Raw genomic sequence first — 19,470 nt, 5'->3', positions numbered from 1 at the left:
AAACAACTAACACATGAAAAAAACATTCACTGTACACTTTGGGTAAGTTTATCCGCGCGGCCCGTGCATCCCGACGGTTGATCAAACACAAAATGCCAACGCTGCCAAAACTGTCAATAACTTTACTGCTGACTTCTCGTCGCGATGGACAAGCCGGCGACGAACGCTTATCTGCAGTGTTGATCTTCTTCATAAAGTCGCAGCTTTTGCATCATTTTAGGATGTAGATAAAACAAGTTGAACTGAGCATTAGTATTGCTTGAAAAGCGAGACGTTAATGAAGAAACTAAGGATCAAAGAAACTTTCACATAAATCAAATCAAAAGCTGGCAGGGTGTTTGTCGTGAATTTGCTTATTTGGATTGTCACCCCTTAGTGTTTGTTACACTTGTTAACCTGTGTACTGACCGTATTTCGTAGTCCGTGTTGTGAACTCTACTATGTGTGTAGTTGTTTGTCATTCAGTGAAATAAAGCTTTGAATGTAACATGGTATTGTTATTATTAAGTACAACAATTTATTTCACTGAATCTGTCTAAACATGGATAGACTACTTCGGCCTGAAAGGTTCGATGTGGAACCTACCGCACATCAAGCACAAGAAAAGTGGCTGCACTGGTACGAAACATTTAAAAACTTTCTGTCTGTAGTTACTATAGAAAATGTAGATAACAAGAAACTACTAATTAACTACATTTCGCCATCGGTGTACCAGATGATTAGTGACAAAGAAACATATGAGGAAGCGATCCAGTCACTAAACAACATCTATGTGCAACCCAATAACGAGGTCTTCGCAAGGCACAAGTTAGCCACGTGCAGACAAGAACAGGGTCAAAGCGTTGACGCCTTTCTTCAAAAACTCCGCAGTCTATCCAAGGATTGCAACTTCAAAGCCGTGACAGCTGAGCAACATCGTGACGAGTCCATACGCGATGCATTCATAACAGGTATTGCCTCTAACAGCATTAGAAAACGCCTCCTTGAGAAAACAGATTTAAAGTTAAAGGATGCATTTGAGGAAGCCAGAGTACTTGAACACGCCTATCAACATTCGTTGTTGTACGAGTCACAGTCAGAAACCACTAGTGGGGCTACTACAAATGCTGTAAGAGAACATCCTGCTGATCCTGTCGCTCCCCAGTTGCCTGATCTACGAGCCTCGATTAATTCGACTCAAACAAGACAAGAGGTAAGCGCTATATCTATCAAGTGTTACTTCTGTGGCAGAGGAAGACATCCTCGTAATGAGTGCCCCGCACGTGAAGCCACATGTAATCAGTGTGGCAAGAAGGGACATTTTCAGAGATCTTGCAAATCAAGAAAATCTACAGCATTTGCCCTCGCTACGTTGCACTCTTTAGGACTAGGCAAATCAACCTCCTTGATTCTTCTCAATGGGGTGCCACTTAAAGCCTTGATAGACACTGGAAGCTGTGAGAGTTACGTGGCAGCTCGAGTTGCCAGGAATCACAAATGGCCGATAAAAACCTCCGTGGACAGAATATTTATGGCTTCTACTCACCTGTCTCGAGTTACTGAAGGCCATATCTTTGCTACCATTCAACTCAAAGATGAAAAATATGAAAATATTAAACTGTCACTCCTAGATGGATTGTGTTCAGATGTTATTCTAGGTTTGGATTTTATAAGCCTACACGAGAATCTACAGATTCCCTTTTGTGGGAAGAGACCACCTCTGTGCGTAAGTACCCTTAGACCAGCCAAAGTAGAGGCGCCTAGTCTTTTTGGCAACTTATCTCCAAACTGCACCCCAGTGGCAACTAAGTCACGCAGACACTCACTACTGGACTCTAAGTTTATTAATGCTGAGATTCAGAGACTACTCAAAGAAGAAGTAATAGAACCCTCAAAGTCCCCCTGGCGGGCACAGGTTCTAATAACATCCAATGAGAGGCACAAAAGACGTATGGTTATTGACTATAGCCAGACGATCAACAGATTTACGCTTCTAGACGCCTATCCCATGCCAAGAATGGATGAATTAGCGGAGAAGATATCACAGTTTTCTGTCTTCAGCACTCTGGACCTCAAAAATGCTTATCATCAGATCCCGATTAAAGAGGAAGAAAGGCCATATACAGCTTTCGAGGCTGGGGGTAGACTTTACCAGTTTCGAAGAATTCCATTTGGAGTTACAAATGGAGTGGCTTGTTTCCAGCGAACCATAGATAAAATAATCGAAGATGAGCAACTAGAAAATACATTCGCTTATGTGGACAATGTGACCATCTGTGGACATGATACTGAATCTCATGATAGAAACCTGCAGAGATTCTTCAAAGTAGCTCAGAAGTATGGCATTACCTTCAACGAAGCTAAAAGTGAGATAGGAACACATAGCGTCAGACTGCTGGGATACGAAATATCTAAAGGTCAGCTCAAGCCTGACCCGGAAAGATTCACAGCCTTGCGGGAATTAAATGCTCCGTCGAACCTGCGAGAACAGAAACGAATAGTGGGCCTGCTGGCTTATTATTCTCTATGGATTCCTAACTTCTCAGACAAAATCAGCCTCTTAGCTAGAAATAAACGATTTCCTGTCCCTGAGGAAGTCAAACAAGCATTCCAGAACCTAAAGGACGAGCTCGAGGAATCCGCCGTGTACACCATTGATTACACTCGCCCACTAACAGTGGAGACAGATGCGTCTGACATAGCTATAGCAGCTACACTTAATCAAGATGGCCGGCCTGTGGCTTTCTTTTCCCGGACACTATCGCAAAGCGAAAGAAGGCACTCATCAGTGGAAAAAGAAGCGTATGCAATAGTAGAATCTTTGAGAAAGTGGAAACACTTTCTTATTGGAAGACCCTTTACCCTTGTCACAGACCAGCGATCCGTGTCCTTTATGTATTGTAGACAAAATAAAGGCAAGATCAAGAATGAGAAGATCCAAAGGTGGAGGTTAGAGCTATCCTGCTTTCACTATGACGTCGTTTACAGACCAGGTACACAGAACACTGCTGCTGACACTTTCAGCAGAAGTCGCTACTTATCCGCAATGTCACGTAACGACCTAAAATTACTCCACAATAGTTTGTGTCACCCTGGTGTAACAAGAATGCTACACTTTGTGAGATCAAAAAATCTACCTTTTTCCACCGATGACGTCAGAACAGTGATCGACCAGTGCCAGTCATGTGCTGAACTTAAACCTCGATTCTTCAGGCCGCCAATAGGACAATTAATCAAAGCCACTCAGCCATTCGAAAGAATAAGCATGGACTTTAAGGGACCTCTCCCTTCCAACTCACGCAATAAATATCTGCTTACCATGATCGACGAATTCTCTAGGTTTCCTTTTGCCTTTGCATGCCCAGATATGTCATCTGCTACTGTTATTAAATGCCTAAATGAGTTGTTCGCCTTATTCGGGCTACCTTCCTATGTCCATACCGACAGAGGTACTTCCTTTATGTCTGCTGAAGTACAGAAGTACCTTAACGAAAGAGGAGTTGCTACGAGCAGGACCACGGCTTACAATCCCAGAGGAAATGGTCAAATAGAGAAACTGAACAGTACCCTTTGGAAAGCTATAACCTTAGCTTTGCACTCCCAGGACTTGAGTACGTCTCAGTGGGAACTAGTATTGCAAGACGCGTTGCACTCAATTCGGTCACTTCTGTGTACGGCGACGAATAAAACTCCACATGAGAGACTCTTTGGATACTATCGCAGAAGTACTTCTGGAACATCCCTACCAACGTGGTTAACATCTCCTGGCCCCGTGTTGTTAAAAAGAAATAATAGATCCTCTAAGTATGACCCTTTAACAGAGGAGGTAGAGCTGGTGAACAGCAACCCTCAATACGCTCTTATCAAAACATCTACGGGCCGAGAAGAAACAGTTTCTTTAAGATTGTTGGCGCCCAAAGAAAAAGACTGTTTCACAGAGAATGTGAGACCCCCTGTGCTGAGAGACGGTTCCCCCAGGAATGCGACACCCTCACTTCAAAGCGAAACAGAGAACTCTTCTCTGAACCCTCCTGTTAATCGAACAACCAAACCACCCCTATCGGGGGAAGTGGACCCGGTTGAAGCCCCTACCATCGAGTCACCAAGTAATGTTGTTAGTACTGATACTGATTGTGCTAATACTGCCGATCCAAACTGCCGATACAACCTAAGAGAACGAAAATCAAGACCCAACTACAGGGTTTAACAGACTGATGTGTTCGATAAACAGTTGCTGTATAATAGACTAATGTGTTTGATAAACAGTCTGCTATTAACCAGTATTGCAGATGTGTTTAGATGCTTATGTTTTATTAATCATTGTATTTGCTTTGACTACTTAATGTTGTGTTATATGTATAAAATTTAAACGTGGGGTGAATGTCGTGAATTTGCTTATTTGGATTGTCACCCCTTAGTGTTTGTTACACTTGTTAACCTGTGTACTGACCGTATTTCGTAGTCCGTGTTGTGAACTCTACTATGTGTGTAGTTGTTTGTCATTCAGTGAAATAAAGCTTTGAATGTAACATGGTATTGTTATTATTAAGTACAACAGTGTTTTAGTCCAAGACCAAAAAAAAAAAAACTTTTATCGTATTCTAAGACTTTACTTAATATAATGATAGTTATTAATTATATGCAAATGAAAACAAATCGTTACGACTAATGTGCTATAGAATATTGAATTGCAAGCGTACATGGTCGGACATGAACTACAGATTAACTTGTTACAGCTTATCCTTATTAACTGTATTTTGGTGGAAGCACTACATGTTAAGTTGCTTCCTAGCAGAAGTTAATTGGTTGGAAGGTGTAAAAAAAAACTGGCTAAAATTTGGCTACCCAGAATTCAGAGGGGTGCACGTGAACGGTCAACCATCAATTCCTGATAAGCCTAGACTAGTCTACTACAACTGTACTTCAGTCACCAGTGGAAGCACTACTTGTTCAGTTGCTACTTAGATTTTTATTGATCTGATGGTGCAAAAAAGTGGCTAGAATTTGGCTACTCAAATCGGGAGGGTGGGCATGTATCATGGGTATGTATATATTGTATATTACTTTTATCTTTTTTTTAAAGTATCTAACATAATCCTAATTACAAATGATTTTTACATTGTGGCCCTTTCTCTAAGGTACTAACTCCGGCACAGATGTCAACCCTTTCGGTCGATCGTAGGTGCCTTCATTAACTAATGGCATTCTGTGAGATGTCTGTTTCTTCATGCATGACATCTGGTGGTATGGTGTTGGATCTTTGGCAAACACAGCCGATATTAATGGGCTCCTGGTACTTAGATGTCTTCCGATCGAAATCAGGTTCTATTTTCGGACATCCTAAAAGTATATTAATCAAACCGATTGGTATCGAAACGTATTTGGCACGTGACGAAATATTGTTGATAGAACACGTGATCAGATCTGTGTAAGCCAAGTTAAATCATAGGCGGAACTGACAGTGATTGGATTCAAAATTGGACAATGATCTGTGTCAGGACCAGTTTTAACTTAAGACTAAAACTGTTTTATTGATCCTTATTGGAAATGCAGACCTTATTAAGCACTTTTTCAATTAAAACATGCAAAAGACAAAAAAATATATACTTTTTTAAAAAACAAAACCTATATTAAGTGTATCAATTAGTTTGAATCAGTCATGTAATTAAATTTGTAATGGATTTAGACTAACAAACTATGTGATTTGTAATATTTTTTTTACCAATTGTTTTTGTTTAGGTTACATGCTTTTAGCTTTCTCAATATGCTATGATCCTATCACTTGTCTGAACCAGTTGGTAAGGGTGAGAAAGAACGGGGTATCTGGGTGATCGCTTTTTAAATGTATTTTTTTAAAAAGGGAACGACCTGAATTCAAACTAGTGAGCTAAAAACTTCTCAGGCTTCTCAAGCCAACGCGGTAACCACTCTGCTAGCGAAGAGTCTATGAACATGGAAGATTGTATAGTTATCTATTGTTTCTATTTTATGTTTGTGTTCGCTAAGCCTGTGACGGCAATCTATAAAGGGGACTAGCTCAGCCCCACATGAAATAGAAAAATAAATTTGTTAAAAAGCCCAACAAATATAATTCATACAAGTGCTCCTTCTTCACTAGTGCAATTAGAGAATGGAATGGGTTGCCTGAATCAGCCAGAAAAACCTACGACTTATCATAGTCTGAGTCATTGATTAACATCCAGGACTAGATTGACACATAAAATACGTAGGGCGTACTTATCTTCTTTTTTGAAGTAACGTCTGTAATGTATAAGATAAGAGACGATAAGATAAAGTTGTTACAAGATATACACAAAAATTGGAGGCGGCTCTAGGCAAAGATGGTCCCGGGCCAATCCAAACTCCAACTTAACTTTCATGACCATTGGTGAAGATGCCGGAAAGGTTTCAACAATATTGAGTAATAAGTGTCTGTTTAGGAGAAATGTTTCCACTTATGTCCACTTGAGTGTACACTGTATGTCAGTCTATACCATAATGTGAAGTACAGTACAAAGTATGGCGGAGACCCCGCATATTTATGTTGGACTGAGAGGAACGAACGAATCTCCATACATATCGAGGGAGTTATGTCTCTTGATCTTACAAGTAATGAGTTATGTCCCTCTTGATCTAATTAGTAATGAGTTATGTCACTTGATCTTATCGGTTTTATGAGCTGTGTACAATGTATGTTAAGTTCCGTTCTCATAAGGAGGGACTAATTTGTGCTATTTTTACAAAGCTTATATCAAATGACTTTGTCTGTCTGGTACAAAGTCTGTACACGTGATTTCTTCCACTTCCCATTCTCTAATCAAGTTGAAAGTATGTTAGTCTCGTTACCTGTTCCTAACAAAACGTGAATAAATTTAAAAAAAAAATTAGGTAATTAAATAATGGTAATTAATTAATTTTCTTTGATATTGAAAAAGGAAAATAAATCTTATAATATTGAGATATATGTCTGTTCATGTGGAGTTCTTCCCCTTAGATAAGCGTTCTCTCTTTTTTTTTTTTTACAAAGCTTATATCAACTTTGTCTGCCTGGTAAAAAGTTTGAACATGTTTTTTTATCCCATTTCCCATTCTTGGATCAAGTTACAGCTTCGCACAAATGTTCATTGAACCTGACAAGACACGAATCAATGACAAAGATTGACCAATTAGTTAATTAATTGTTGTTGATTAATTTATTTTTTTTTTTGATATCGAAATAAGGGGAATGAATGCTACTTAATGAGAGATGTGAATGTGTATATGAATTTATTCCCCTTATTACGCTTTATCACGTTTTTTTTTCTCCCAGTTCTCGGATCAAGTTAAAATTTTGCATAATTATTTTTAGTCGATAACAATACACGAATCAATCCAAAAAAAAAAACGAATAGTTCAACATTTATAAGGGGAATGAATGCTACTTAATGAGAGATGTGAATGTGTATATGAATTTATTCCCCTTATTACGCTTTATCACGTTTTTTTTTTCTCCCAGTTCTCGGATCAAGTTAAAATTTTGCATAATTATTATTAGTCGATAACAATACACGAATCAATCCAAAAATTAACCGAATAGTTCAACATTTAGTACTAATTAATTAGCTATGTTTTATATAGCAGAAAAGTTCTAAACCCTGTAATTTTCAGATAAATGGCAGAAGTGAGCCCTTCTTTCCTTTAAATAAGCTTTGTTTTAAAAAAAAAAGTATTCTTTTTTTCTATTGCTTAAGTATTTTTTAGAAGTTTTATTATAATGAAGCATACATTACTCTTAAGCTTCAGGAAAGATAATTATTTTGACTAGAACCCCCAAACCTCTTAAATGGCACTTAGAATAGTACAAGGAGAATCCGGACAAAATGTTCGCACGCCAATTGGCCAGTGAGCCTTGATCAATGCATTGTCCGCAGAAATGATTCATTCAACAACATTTAGACACCATCTCAGGTTGCAAGTAGGCTGAGTTACAATTCGTAAAGATTTCTATTTCAAAATGTAGATATAATTTTTAGTCACCTTAGATTTCGGACTTTTGAAGTTCCAGGAATTTCGAGTTCTATCAATTGTATTGTATTGGCTAAGATAAATCTCGAGTCTTATCAATTACGGGGGTGTGGTGGCTGAATTGTTTAACGCTCGGCTTCCGAACCTGGGGTCCTGGGTTCGAATCTCGGTGAAGACTGGTATTTTAAATTTCGGGACTTTAGTTGGGAAAGTAAAGGTGGTTGGTCGTTGTGCTGGCCACATGAAACCCTACTCGTTAACCGTTGGCCATAGTAACAGATGACCTTAACATCATCTGCCCCATAGATCACAAGGTCTGAAAGGGAATTTTTTTTTTACTTTGTTTTATTTATCAAATACATTTTACTGGCTAAGTGTAAAGCTCGAGTCTTATCAGTTACATAGTACTGTCAAAGGTTACGGCGAAAGGTTGTTTTTCTGTATACATTTCATTATGTTGTGAGATTGTTGTTGTTGTTGTTGGATGGAGAGAGCGGATTAGAAACCTAATTCGCTCATCTTTCATCTATCGTCTTCTACAGCGTGGTCCAAAATTTAAACTCAAATTGTCCTACAGAAATGTAGGAACCATTTTTAACTACAGTTATGTCACTTTTGAAGAGCATCCTTTCTGATGTCCTGTCTGATGTCCTGTCTAGTTTCCCTTGTGATTTTCCACACGTTACAACAGAAGTGTAATGTCCGCGTGACCTCCTTTTAAGTAGGTCAATTTCCTATCTTTACGACAAACGACCGACCAAAAGCAGTACCAATTAGCACTGGTTGGTTTCTTGTCATTCATATTTCACAAACCAAGTTTAATCAGCTTTATCTAACATTTGTTTAAATGTTACACTACTTTCATCGGTTATCTGGTAGCTTACATCTAAAAGGCCCTGATTTCTGGACACGTGATAACCTTTCCTTTAGCAAAACGACATTAAAACTGTAAAAAAACTCTCCTCAGGCCTCTCCTATTTTGTTTCATAGTCGGCGTAGGAGGTGGGGAACGGGGTTTCACATGACGATATAGGTAAAAGATGTCACCAGGGGTGTAGCTAGGAATTTGCGATCATTTTGTGGGCCCGGGGGCCTTGACCTCTTTGGGGGCCCCTGCATTATGCGTAATATCTAATATTGAATATACTTTTTGTGGTAGCCTACTAGTTATTTATTCTAGTAATTCGTGGTACACCCATTAAGGCCTCTGTTACCATAGTAGGTTTAATTAGGGAATCGCTGATTCATATAAAAGAACAACAATGACTTTTTTTTTATTAGTCTGTGGCTAATCTGTGGGAAGCGTGGTCGACAGGCTAAGTACGCTTAACTAGGCTTGGCTACCTATGAGGGGGGGGGGGGGGGCTCTGAAGAGGGCTCAAGGTTCGACACCTCACTCGAGCAGAGTTTGCGTTTACTGAGCGCCTAAAGGCAGCAAGGAAAAGCTTCTCCTTGATACCCCTTCCCTGCACTGTTATAGGTATGAGTTTGGACCATAGCGCTCTGAGCATGCTATAAGCACGAAAGTAGCGCTATATAAAAGCTATAATTTTATTTTCTACTAGACATATGTTACCCGCGACCCGCGGGTCTTTATTTGCGCATTACTGTCGATATAGTCACTGAGAGAGTTTTGTAAACAATTAAACGAAATAATAATGTAATAAGTAAAGCGAATGTGTCAATGTAAAAATAGCTAATAGGCTTAAATCCAATGTTTTTTTTAATTAAAACATTTGCTTTTGAATAATCTAGTGAATTGGATTTAGATGGATGTTAAACGTAGCTAATGATCCTTTCACGTTATTTCTCTTTCGCTACGAAAATAAAATTAGTTTTGCGAAAATGGGTTTACCCGAAGTCGATACATTCTTATCTATTAAAAACGAAAAGAGCGATAGCTTTGTTAAATAAATGGGATTATAAAGTGAACAATTAAACGAAATAATTTTTAGTACGCGAGTCATGAATGAATATAGATCTAGGCCTATCTCAACTCGGCTTCGAAGCTATCATAGACGAATGTAGCTTTAGAAAACCAAATTTGAATGTTTATTTGATCAAAATATGAAATGAATGGACTTTAATTAATATGTTTATGTGTTAAAGTATAAGACTATCTGTGCGAAGAGAAGTTTTATCATCTTAGTGTTGAATTAGAGTTTTAGATCTAGGGATGGGATTATAAAGTAACAATAAAACGAAATAATTTTTAGTACGCGATTCATGAATGAATATAGATCTAGGCCTTTAACTCGGCTTCGCAGCTTTCGTAAACGAATGTAGCTTTAGAAAACCAAATTTGAATGTTTATTTGATCAAAATATGAAATGAATGGACTTTAATTAATATGTTTATGTGTTAAAGTATAAAACTATCTGTGCGAAGAGAAGTTTTATCATCTTAGAGTTGAATTAGAGTTTTAGATCTAGGGATGGGATTATAAAGTAAACAATTAAACGAATTAATATTTAGTACGCGATTCATTACTGAATTGTCTAATGAAAGAATGTTCGTCAGGAAATCTGTAATCACAGATATAAGGAACTAATTAATGTAAAAAATGCTTTTGAAACACAAAATTGAAGGTTAATTTTATTATATAATGAAATCAATGGATCTTCTTTTGTCTTTTCATGTGTCAAAGTAAAAAACTATCTGCGCAAAGTGTATTTCTTAAAATTAGATCTAGGTCTAAATCCTTTCTATCTTTTCTCATGTCAACATTGTAGACATGGCCTAGATCCATAAAATACTATAGCTGTAATAGAGTCGGACAACTTTATTTTTTTTGAGGGTCTTACATTTGTTTTAGGGCTACAATACATTCACTAAGGTCTAAGTTGGTACCCAAGGAACATTCCTGCCTAGTTTTATCAAGATTGGTCAAGCGGTTTTGATGTCTATAAGTAACATACATACATACATACATACATACATACTCCACACATTCTACTTTATAATATAGATTGTATATTATTATTTTCCATGTGGCAGACAATTGTGCTTTGAACCTTTTATTATTATTTTAAAATAGCGATTTTTAAATTTTTTTTTCGACTCTTAACAACAATACAGTGAAACACTAAAGAAAATGTTTAAAATGCCTGTCTCAACTTACCAGAATAGAAACAATTCCTCCCCTTTGTGTTATTTATAGATCATCCAGGAGTTGTTATATTTACTACACAACTGCCCCACCCCGAGTGGCTGATGGTTAATATCTATGTAAGCTCTGTTTTAGTATATGTCTATTTGTCTGGACTTTTGTCTTTAAGAACTTCAGAAAAAATGAATAGTATGTCGGACCTATATATTGTCTGGTCACCATTCTTTTCTCTTAAGTTTGGTGCTTAATGTTTTATGGTTTATAGTTTTAGCTTTATATTCAATATACTCTGTTCTCTGCTCTCAATGTTCAAAGTTCTATGTTAATATTAAATGCTTATACAAGTGTAGGATATATAACAGATCTTTCATCTCCAACAATGGATGTATTAGAGTTTATTATATGTTTAGATTGACCCCCTTTGTGGAATAGTCTTACATTGCCTTCTCAGAGGGAGATTAAAAAAAAAAAAGCCAATGATTGAAATGATAGTTCATGACCTTGAGTGGAACATATTTCACGACGCCTGTGAGTTAAAGCTAATAATGACATATGCCAGGTGGTAACACATTCAGAGAATGACGTCTTGTGAAATCTTGTTGTAAAATGTGATCAATGATTATTAGTTGCTTGAAGCTGTGTACCTTGATTCGTAACGCTGCTGTATACTTACTATTGTATATATCAAGGTTTAGTCACTAGGTCTCAGACTAAGTCTCAGACTTCTGTGCAACTTTGGACTGCATTTAGTTTAAAGGGTGATATTTGTCAGCGCGAGCCAATTATCACTTAAAAATACTTTGAGCAGACTGGAGGCAATGCAGTACAATGATTATGCTTGCCCTGGATGTGGCAAAATATGTAGGTCACAGCTGGGGCTGCGTAGCCACGGGAAATACTGCATTCCTCATTTACTTAAGACTCGAAGACAAGCCTTAATATTATTATTATTATACAAGGTACTGTTTAGCATTTTTGTTTTCGCATTTAGATCTCGTGGCCGAGTTGCCAGGCGGGCCATCGATTTTGAAAAATAGCTCGCCCAAAGCAATTTTAGGCCACTCGTGGGGCGACTGGACAGGTCTAAAGTAACGCCCTGATACAAGAGCCTTGAGTATCACAGGAGACAATGAACAAGTATTGATTTTCCCTTGGTTCTTCTATTACACATATATTATCTTCTGTCTGGACCCAGCGTACATCTAGTCTTGCATGATCCACCACAAAATGGGATGGGATCGTATGTCCGGTCTATGATTAAAATTCCCCTGTCTAGTAATGTTGTAAAGGGATGGGAGAGGGAGGTGGGGGGCGAGACGGTAAGAGGCTGGTAAAGGGAAGTAACAAATTAAATAGTGCGTGTAACACGAATAGAAACAAGAGCAAATAACACAGTTAAAGTGTGTGAGAAGTGTCGATTATCATTTCTTCCCTGTCATTCTTCAGTATGAGCGAGATGTCTGGAATGTAAAGAAGACTTTAGTATCCACTTAAAATACTTGCGTTCAACAATTAAACCATAGAGGGCAAAGGTCAACACTAGCCATAAGTACGAAACTAAAACCAACGCTAACATTTAGGCAGAGAATTTATTGACAATAATAAAATGTAGAAAAGAATTCAAATAATAGCCTCCACTAACTCATAATCAGACTGATACATAAATGAAGCCTAATTGTATAATACAAGGTGTTGATGGTGTTGCTTTCACTAGTACCTTGGGCGTTATGCAAATCATCTACTATTTTATCAACTATTCTACATTAGCCATACAACATTACAATTAACAAGATTAACGTACTCAAGACTTTATACTACTGTAAATGATGCATTTATTAACACTTATATCATATAATTTAGACGTTACTTCAAAAAGTATATGATTACGTCCTATGCGTCATGCATTTAGTCATGCATATATAGTCATTGGTTTTCCTGGCTGGCTCAGGCAACCCATTCCATGCTCTTATAGCACTAGGGAAAAGGAGCTTTTGTACAAATTTGTCCTAGCATATGGGAAGAGGAATGTGCCTTTATCTTTGTGTCTTTCTGAGTATTTTATTACATTTTGTTCTATGTATAATTGCTACTTTACTTTTGGGTCTTCTGTCCTGAAGGCTTTCTAAATTTAGTGGTTTAACTAAAGGTGTAACTCTAGTCAAATGTGAATATTCGTTTGTTATGAATCTCACTGCTCTATTTTGTGCCTGTTCCAGTTTTTTAATGTTTTCTTGGGATGTCTGTCTCACCTACTTCTCCGTCGTTACTTGTCTAGCTCTAATACTAATCAACCTTCTTCTAAGCTTTCGCCTTATTGTTCTTCATCTTCGCCCATTCTGCTACGTCATTCGTCTGTCTGACTACGTCACTACTTTTTACGTCGCTAAAAACAACACACCGAAACAAACATACTCTCTAACTAAACTAGGTCACTACAGTGTAAACCGCTCGGCTGCTCAACTAAGAGAGCTTGAAAATTGTGATGCCCTAAACGTCCGAAACGAAATTATATCAGTAAAAGCCGTTGAGGTTATGGAGAACAACAAACAAGATTAAACTATTATAAATAATTCCAATGTATTTTAATAAAAAATATTTCTAATTGCACAGATGTATTATTGTTAGTCTAGATCTATTACAACTTTAGTTCCTTGACTGATGGATAAATTTACGCTTAATATAAGCTTAGTTTTAAAATTTCAAAAAAATGTGTGTACTATTCTTCTTCTACTTATCATTATATGTTCTAATAAGATGAAAGTTGCCACATTGGATTATTTTATTTTTTACCAGCGAGCTTCAAACACACTATATATTTATATATATATATATACATTTTTTCTGTCTTTTTTTCTTTCCAGGATGATGACGTATCTATATATGATGACATCTCTATATATGATGACGTCTCTATATATGATGGTAAGGTAGACTAAACGATGGTCGATGGCCAGCAAATCCAAAGCGAGCCAAAAACTGGCTCCTGTCTCACGTCTGCTGTGTCTGAAATGGCCCTGTTTGCGGAAGGTCGGCAGTTTTTTCGTCTGCGTACTTCTGTTTTTTGCCTTCGGCACGCTCCTGCCAGCTGTTCGAAATGTAATTCTGTACCCCGTCTGGCCGAACGCCTGGAGGCCCATAGGAACCCTGGAGATCCTGTCTATAAAAGTCTTTACACCAAACAACATGCTGATCGGCTCTGAGCTGCCTGTTTGCAAGAATCGTTATCCTCTGTCCAGAATAGAGCCACTGGTAAAGCCGAAAATCAACTTCTATCCTGAACTAAGGACGAAGGAATTAAAAAACCCAGAACACGCTAGATTCTTACCAGCCATGGCAAACCAGGATAAAATAGACGCCATTCACCTTTTTATCGTTGCGACCCAAGCCTTTCAGAAAGCTGGTATAGAATACTTCATGGTGGAAGGGTCTCTTTTGGGAACTCACCGCCACGGCGGCATGATTCCATGGGACGATGATATCGACATCACGGTCAACGTTTCGTTGTGGCGCCAGGTCAATGACGCCCTGGGATGTATAGAAGGCTACACTTTAAAAGTCAGCTCCGGCATGCATTGGAAGTTCTTTCGCAACGACACCAGCTTAACATCCGGGTATCCATTCTTGGACATCTTCTTCTACTCGGAAAACGAAGACAAGCTCTGGGCCATGACCAGCTACATCATGACGTCGCTCTTCTTCACCAAGGCCGACGTCTTTCCACTGACTACAGCCAAGTTTGAAGGCCTGGAGGTTCCGGTTCCGGGTCGGACAGATTCCATTCTAAGAACGTTATTTGACTACGAGACGTGCCAGTCTTCCAAAGGTCACCACAGCACGTCGAATTCCAGCAGCTCCACCACGACGGTACCATGCTCAGAGTTATCGTACATGTACGAAATGTACCACTTGCAGAAGTAGACCTAAGTCTTGTTGGTTTTTATTGTACAGTCTGCACTATACTGTTGATCCGCATTGCTTCCCTTGTTGTTTATGTTTGTTGTCGTGGAGACACGATTAAAACTAGATCTAGTTAAGGCTCTTAGCATCTCAACACTCAGAGACTACAAGAAGAACAATACGTCAAAGAACATATTTTGATGACTTAGTCTAATTATATTCATATTGGTGCACACCCTTTTAGATCATAGAACTGTTTCCCTTATAGTAACTAAGTAAGCCACAGGCATGGGTAACAGTAGATATGTATATATATATATATGAAATCTACACAGCTAGAGCTGGGGTTGGATATCTAACTAACCTACATACAACTAGAAAAAAATGTGTTGCTCAATTGATTGTCTGTACAATGTATAAAAGGCTTTGTTCTACATAGGAGCTTTTGCGCTAGATTTCTGTGTGTTCAAGGTCAGATATTAAGTGCTATATCTGATCAAATCTGCTACACACCAGCATCTGTGTAGATCAGATATGTTCTAGGGCACTGTTTGTCCAAAATCAGACCTACTGTTGTTTCTCTCTACTTAACAAAGTGTTAAACAAAAACTCTAACCTACACAAAGCACTAGGAATTCAGTGTTTCCCAAACTATGTTCCCCCGGAAATCTAGCTTTCCCGCGAGGCCTGAATAGGCGTTCCACGAACTACTGGAATAATTAACTAGTAGCCCACCATGCAAATTAACCTCTGTTAAAAAATAAGCCAAAGTGTTCCACTAACTCCTCAGAATGTGGGAAGTGTTCCCTGGAGGGAAAACAGTTTGGGAACCATTGCACTAGATGAAAACAACAACGTTACAACGGTAGCGTGGTAATAGTACATTAAACTTTGGCCAAGCCCCCCTTTGAATCATGGTCATTTATAAGTGCCCATGCGGTATGTGTTTGTGTGTGTCAAAGGTCAAACAAGCTCACCATATATAGGCCTATGCCGCCTATGTGCATTACAATTTCATTAAAACAGCGGCGTAGCCTAAGAGTTCCCCTTCCCCACTCCCTGTACAGATTAGGATATTGCCATTATCCATGCTAATTATTCTTTAATAAACTCTTTAAATCAATGAACATTTCCTCCCCTTTGTAAATGAGACAACACTTCTAAAAATATTCCCGATTCGTCAGATAAAAAAAATTATCTCTAACAGGGTTAAACCAAAATAATTGTATTTGTAAAAATTTCTTTCCTTACTGTTTGACCCTGACATGGACTCACTCTAAATTTATTTTTTAAGAAATTAGAAGAATTAGAAGAGTCTTATCAAAGAAGAAATGTTGCCCTGTTCGCTTTTGTGTGAAAACAAAACGCCAAATGATTTTTTACATTTTTATTTATTTAAACGATCAAAACAAGACTATTTCTGGTCCTTAAATTGGTCCATTTGTGACTTCGATGGGGGCCGCCTCTGAGTTTGTGTTTATAACACAAACTCTCTTTGTAATCTTGTTTAATAAATAGCGTCTATGTGTTTCTACCAATTAGCTTACTTGGCAGTGTACAGCGGTATGAATGAAGGGTCATGAAACACCTAGGTGACGGGGTAGACCATACACTTGTCTTGTGTTGCCAACTAAGAAACTGATGTTTAACTGTTGTGTATTTTCCTTTGTTCTGTTGAGAGAAATGTTGCTAGATCAAATTACAACGAGATGATCAATGTTGACAGCAGCCTCATATTCATGTCATTGTGTCGGTCCAGAATAAGGAAACAATGCTTGGCTGCCGTACCAGCATTGTCATACAGGGTCCACTATGTCATTGTCATCAGGATCCACTATGCCAAGGGGTTCTCAACCTGTGTGTCGCGGCCCCTTTGGAGGGTCGATTGACGATTTGCCAGGGGGTCGCCTAAGACCATCGAAAAATATGGATTGTTATTGTCTACTCTTCTATCGCTATGTGTGTAAAGGGGGGGGGGGGGTCGCGGCAAAGTGAGGAATTGTAAAAAGGGGTCGCCGAGCTTAAAAGGTGTAGAACCGCTGCACTATGCCATTGTCATACAGGATCCACTATGTCATTGTCATACGTTTTGTCATATGTTGTCAACTATAGCATTGTTAAAGGGGGTCGACTATAGAGCTGTTATGCAAGATCCTTTATATCATTGTCATACAGGATCCACTATGTCAATGTCATACAGGATCCACTATGTCATTGTCATACAGGATCCACTATGTCATTGTCATACAGGATCCACTATGTCATTGTCATACAGGATCCACTATGTCATTGTCATACAGGATCCACTATGTCAATGTCATACAGGATCCACTATGTCATTGTCATACAGGATCCACTATGTCACTGTCATACAGGTTTCACTAGTGTCATGCATGTTGTCTAATTGTTAAAAAAGGTTGACAGAGATCTGTCATACAGGATCCACTATGGAATTGTCACACTCATTGTCATTTATTGTCGACTATAGCACTGTTTAAAAAAAAAAGTCGACTAAAGCATTCTTAAAAGGGTCGACTTGTCATACAGGGCCGACTGTGTAGAATCATGTTTCTATATTTTAATGTAAGGAAGAGAAAGCTGTTCTAACCATATTTCCGAATGTTTCTGACATAAATCACGCTACAATAATCTAAACGCTCCATTTCATGCCCAATGTACAGATTCGAGTAGATCTACAATAGACAGTCAATGTTCTTCTTTAAATGAAGAACGCATATAAGGTGGCTGAGTGGTTAGGCGCTTGGATGCCTAACCATGGGTCCTGGGTTCGAATCTTGGTGAAGACTGGGCATTTGATTTCCAGGATCTATAGCGCGCCCATGATTCCACCCAACTCTAATGGGTGCCTGACTTTAGTTGGGGGGGGGGGAGTAAAGGCGGATGGTTGTTGTGCTGACCACATGGCACCCTCCTTGATAGCCATCGTCCAAAGAAACAGATGACCTTAACATCATCAGCCCTGTAGATCGCAAGGTCTGAAAGGGGAACTTGACTTTGACTAGAAAAGAATGAGGTAATAGATATAAGTACAGGAAGAGGCGATCAAAATGGAACATTAACTATATAAGAGATTGCGCAAGGTCAATTTTGAAAACTAAGAGTCTAGCCAATCCATCGTATGTAATAATAAGATAAGATAATCAGTGAACGTAACGATTGGGGAAGGGGGGAGGGGGTGTACAAATTTGTTACAAAAGGGGGGGGGGTGAAGATTTGTTACGTACAAAAAAAATTCCAATAAAATAAAATGTACAATGGTCCCTTGACTTTCGCGGGTCCAACTTTCGCGGAAGGTCTATACCACAGGTTTTCAAAAGAATAATAATGGAAAGAATACCCGGCGTTTTTGTTTCTTCTTTAGCACCACGGGTATCCCCGCTGGTGCCCGATGTATATGTACACTGTACACTTATACAGTATTGTGGGAGGGGGGGGAACTCAATATGTATGGATTTAAAAAAAAATGTTATTTTGAGCGTTACATAATATCCGAATATTCCCTAAGTTTGTCAGCACTCGTTAACAGCTGTTCGATCTGGCATTTGGTAAAACGGAGTAATTCTATTTGATCTACAGATTGGCCATGTACAGTTTCCAAAACAAAAGTGTTTGTGTGTGGGTGTGTGTGTTTTTAGAGTACACTTGTCCATTCCTTTTGCAATGCTACTAGTGATTTCATAACTCCGAAACTAAACAAGGCAGCTGGAAAAATTAATTGATAGATGTAAACTTAAAGGCTCGTTTAAACAGACTACATTGACAAAATTATAAAAAATAGAATTATTTAATTCAATAAAATGATAATTCTGGATCATAAAGCATCCACATTTTTAAATTTATTTATTTAAATTTATTTAAAATTATTTATAGATGCAGTCAAAATGAAATAAATGCCTATTATGTTTATGAAATAGATTTTCATGTTTCTAAAATGGTTAGGAATATTTCTCTTTTGTTCTTAGAATTGAATAAATCTAGAATAAATCAGTACTTAGAGAGTATGGTGTCACTGAATGGAGTTGCGCTAAGCAAAAATTATACACCTACATAAACATGAATAAATATAGACTGGCCGATTAAAGAGTTTTATGAAACGAACATTTGTGACTTGCAATTTTGTGTACTTTATTATACAGCATTTATGAGCAGTATAAAAGTTACGTATTCATATCTATTTCAGCCACACACCTATTTATACTGTAAATAAGGAGGCAGTGTAGTTTTGTTAATCTCTAAGAATGAAGATCATGTAATTTTTCATAATTGGGAAATCCGAATACAATAGATATACATGTTTTCAAGTTACATGAAGTTACTTCCTTCGGCCAGTCTATATTTATTTATGTCTATGACACATACATAAACATGAATAAAATATAGTCCATATGTATATAATCGTTTCCACGGTATTCTTTTTTTCATATTGAAAACAAAACATACACATATACATGTGTGTATAT

General features: G+C 38.0%; 2 protein-coding genes across 2 annotated transcripts in view; both read left to right on the top strand.

Annotated features, from left to right (window-relative positions):
* LOC129927750 (uncharacterized) overlaps nt 1-19,219 on the top strand; it is a 55,992-nt gene extending 36,773 nt beyond the window's left edge. The window contains exon 2 of the mRNA XM_056038355.1: nt 13,954-19,219. Within this exon, the coding sequence (XP_055894330.1) occupies nt 14,039-15,010 (972 nt within the window). The 5' untranslated portion in view covers nt 13,954-14,038 and the 3' untranslated portion in view covers nt 15,011-19,219. The remainder of the gene's footprint in view (nt 1-13,953) is intronic.
* LOC129927847 (uncharacterized) lies at nt 716-4,186 on the top strand. Its single transcript, XM_056039386.1, has one exon. The coding sequence runs from the start codon at nt 716-718 to the stop codon at nt 4,184-4,186; it is 3,471 nt and encodes a 1,156-aa protein (XP_055895361.1).
* Nucleotides 19,220-19,470: the final 251 nt, after the last annotated feature.

The sequence above is a fragment of the Biomphalaria glabrata genome, chromosome 8 (assembly GCF_947242115.1).
Source record: "Biomphalaria glabrata chromosome 8, xgBioGlab47.1, whole genome shotgun sequence".
In the NCBI taxonomy this organism is placed as follows: domain Eukaryota; kingdom Metazoa; phylum Mollusca; class Gastropoda; family Planorbidae; genus Biomphalaria; species Biomphalaria glabrata.
This window is presented reverse-complemented; position numbering and strand designations above follow the sequence as displayed.

Bases quoted from the DNA above. Each gene is read 5' to 3' on its own strand.
- LOC129927847 (XM_056039386.1), top strand. From the start codon at position 716: ATGATTAGTGACAAAGAAACATATGAGGAAGCGATCCAGTCACTAAAC.